The sequence below is a fragment of the Calidris pugnax genome, unplaced genomic scaffold, assembly GCF_001431845.1.
Source record: "Calidris pugnax isolate Ruff unplaced genomic scaffold, ASM143184v1 scaffold341, whole genome shotgun sequence".
Taxonomy (NCBI): Eukaryota; Metazoa; Chordata; class Aves; order Charadriiformes; family Scolopacidae; genus Calidris; species Calidris pugnax.
The window spans coordinates 555,244-558,085 of NW_015091149.1; the positions used below are offsets into that span (position 1 = coordinate 555,244).

The 2,842-nt window shown below is 58.4% G+C and overlaps 2 protein-coding genes across 4 annotated transcripts in view; both read left to right on the top strand.

Annotated features, from left to right (window-relative positions):
- LOC106898103 (signal transducer and activator of transcription 5B) overlaps positions 1-2,798 on the top strand; it is a 15,645-nt gene extending 12,847 nt beyond the window's left edge. For all 3 annotated transcript variants that reach the window (XM_014959189.1, XM_014959187.1, XM_014959188.1), the window contains exons 16-18: positions 1,332-1,502; positions 1,701-1,752; positions 2,687-2,798. In XM_014959189.1, the coding sequence (XP_014814675.1) occupies positions 1,332-1,502; positions 1,701-1,752; positions 2,687-2,798 (335 nt within the window). The remainder of the gene's footprint in view (positions 1-1,331; positions 1,503-1,700; positions 1,753-2,686) is intronic.
- Positions 2,799-2,826: 28 nt separating this feature from the next.
- Positions 2,827-2,842, top strand: part of GHDC (GH3 domain containing) — a 5,267-nt gene continuing 5,251 nt past the window's right edge. The window contains exon 1 of the mRNA XM_014959069.1: positions 2,827-2,837. Coding sequence (XP_014814555.1) covers positions 2,827-2,837 — 11 coding nt within the window. The remainder of the gene's footprint in view (positions 2,838-2,842) is intronic.

The following is a 2,842-nucleotide window of genomic DNA, read 5'->3' on the forward strand; positions in this document are numbered from 1 at the left end:
CTGCCCCCCCCCCAGCCCAGGACTCAGCCACCTCCTGTCCATGGGGCTGGCGCTGCTGCTCTGGTGTTGCCCATCTCGGTTGGGTACCATCACCACCGTGGCCACAGGAGCTTTCCTTGGGAAAGGGGGAAGCTTGGGAGCTGTTGCTGCAGCCGTGGCCGTGTCCTGCCCCAGCGTTGGCGAGGAGGGACTGGGTGAAACCATCCGACCCATAACCACCAGCTCTGCCTGGTGGCCATATGAAACTTGGTGCCTCCTGCTGCGATGGGTTTGCACAGGTTGCCCGGCCCCGTGCAGCACGTCTGCTCATTACTGCTCTTCATGAGAGCATCATTTGGAGGAGGGACCACAAATCCCCACGGAGCGCCCCACGGCTGGGGGGAACCTCACCCCCACCATGTCCAGATGAGCCCAGACCTGCCTGGTGTCCCCTGTGCCTCCTGGCTGGTCCTGTTTTCTGGCAACCTGCGTTTTGCCCTTAATCGTTGCCAGGGGAGGGATGTGGTGGGGGAAATGCCACCGTCTGTTCGACGTGTTGGACCTGCTAGAGGCAACTACTGAAGAGAAAGATCTAGGGGTCCTGGTGGACAGTAAAATGACAATGAGTAAACAGTGTGCTCTTGCGGCCAGGAAGGCCAATGGTATCTTGGGTTGTATAGGGAAGAGTGTAGCCAGCAGGTCAAGGGAAGTCATTCTCCCCCTCTACTCTGCACTGGGGAGGCCACAACTGGAGTACTGTGTCCAGTTCTGGGCTCCCCAGTTCAAGAGGGACAGGGAACTACTAGAAAGAGTCCAGCGAAGGGCAACAAAGATGATTCAAGGATTGGAGCATCTCCCTTATGAGGAGAGACTGAGAGAGCTGGGACTCTTTAGTCTGGAGAAGAGAAGGCTGAGGGGAGACCTTATCAATGCTGACAAGTATTTCAAGGGTGGGTTGAAGGAGGAGGGAGCCAGACTCTTTTCAGTGGTTCCCAGTGAGAGGACGAGGGGCAACGGGCACAAGTTGGAACAGAAGAGGTTCCACTCAAATATGAGGAGAAACTTCTTCACAGTGAGGGTGGCAGAGCCCTGGAACAGGCTGCCCAGGGAGGGTGTGGAGTCCCCTTCCTTGGAGATTTTCAAGACCCACCTGGATGCTCCTGAGTAACATGCTCTGACAAGCTCTGGGCAATCCTGCTTCAGCAGGGGAGTTGGACTAGATGATCTCTATGGTCCCTTCCAACTCTAAAAAATTCAGTGAAATTCAGTGATCTTGCTGCCCGCGTCCAGAGCGGGACCAGGAGCCACCACCAGCTCTGGGCGTCACCCCTGTCCTCCCTCTTGTCTTCCAGCCGAGAGGATGTTCTGGAACCTGATGCCTTTCACCACCAGGGACTTCTCCATCCGCTCCCTGGCCGACCGCCTCGGGGACCTCAGTTACCTCATCTACGTGTTCCCCGACCGGCCCAAGGACGAGGTCTTCTCCAAGTACTACACGCCGGTTCTCTGTGAGTCCACGCCAGGTAGCTCTGCCCTCCACCCCGCGCGCGTCCCTCTCCTTCCTGCATCCCTCTGGGCTGGAGCCAGGGCTTGGGGCTCCTCGAGGCCACGTCCAGCCCCACGGGGGCTCTGCAGCTCGCCGTGCTGGACCCCCAGCCCTGTCGCAGGCTTGTGGCCCACAGCAGCAGCTCGAGGCCTTAGCGCCGCTTTCCTTCCTCTAGCTAAAGCCGTGGATGGATACGTGAAGCCACAGATCAAGCAAGTGGTGCCAGAGTAAGTCTGACCCTGAATGCACACCCAGGGCAGTCCCATGGGTCACCCCCAGCTGGCTGGGGCAGGCAGTAGCCCAGGGCTACCATTGTTCTCAGGCTCTGGCACCACATCGGTGCTGAGCTGGTGCTGGGGGCCAAGGAGCCCATGGCCAAGGCAGGGCTGTGTGTTTCCTGGGGAGGCAGATGCCCCCCCCAGTCCGTACTGCGACTCAGGGCTGGGACTGGGGACCCCACAGGTCATGGTCCTTTGTGGGTATGGGGTTGTGGGTCCCCTTCCTGCACCCACCAGCCTTGGGAGATGCCAATCGGAGGTGATAGGAATTCCCAGAGCACCATGTCTCCACCGGTGAGGCCACACCTCGAGTATTGTGTCCAGTTCTGGGCACCTCAATCCAAGAGAGATCTCGAGGTGCTGGAGCGAGTGCAGAGGAGGGCAACGAAGCTGGTGAGGGGGCTGGAAAACAAATCGTATGAGGAGCGGCTGAAGGAGCTGGGACTGTTTAGTGTGAGGAAGAGGAGGCTGAGGGGAGACCTCATCACTCTCTACAACTACGTGAAAGGACACTGTAGAGAGGTTGGTGCTGGTCCCTTCTCACAGGTAATTAGTGACAGAACGAGAGGGAACGGCTTCAAGCTCCAACAGGGGAGGTTTAGATTGAACATTAGGAAGGAATTTTTCACCCAAAGAGTGGTCGGGCATTGGAACAGGCTGCCCAGGGAGGGGGTGGAGTCCCCGTCCCTGGCTGTGTTTAAGGGACATTTAGATGCAGTGCTGAGGGACATGGTGTAGGGGAGGACTTTGTAGAGTAGGGGAGATGGTTGGACTCGATGATCCCAAGGGTCTCTTCCAACCTAGACGATTCTATGATTCTATGTCACCCCGGGGGGAGCCCATCCCACCCAGCCCAGTGCTCACCAGCCCCCCATCCCCACAGGTTTGTCAATGCATCAGGCGATTCTGCCCCTGGAGGGGCCACCTACATGGACCAGGCTCCTTCGCCCGCCGTCTGCTCCCAGCCCCATTACAACATGTACGCCCAGAAGTAGGTATCTCATCCCTTGGCCCCCTCCCGCCATGGCTGGTGTGTGTC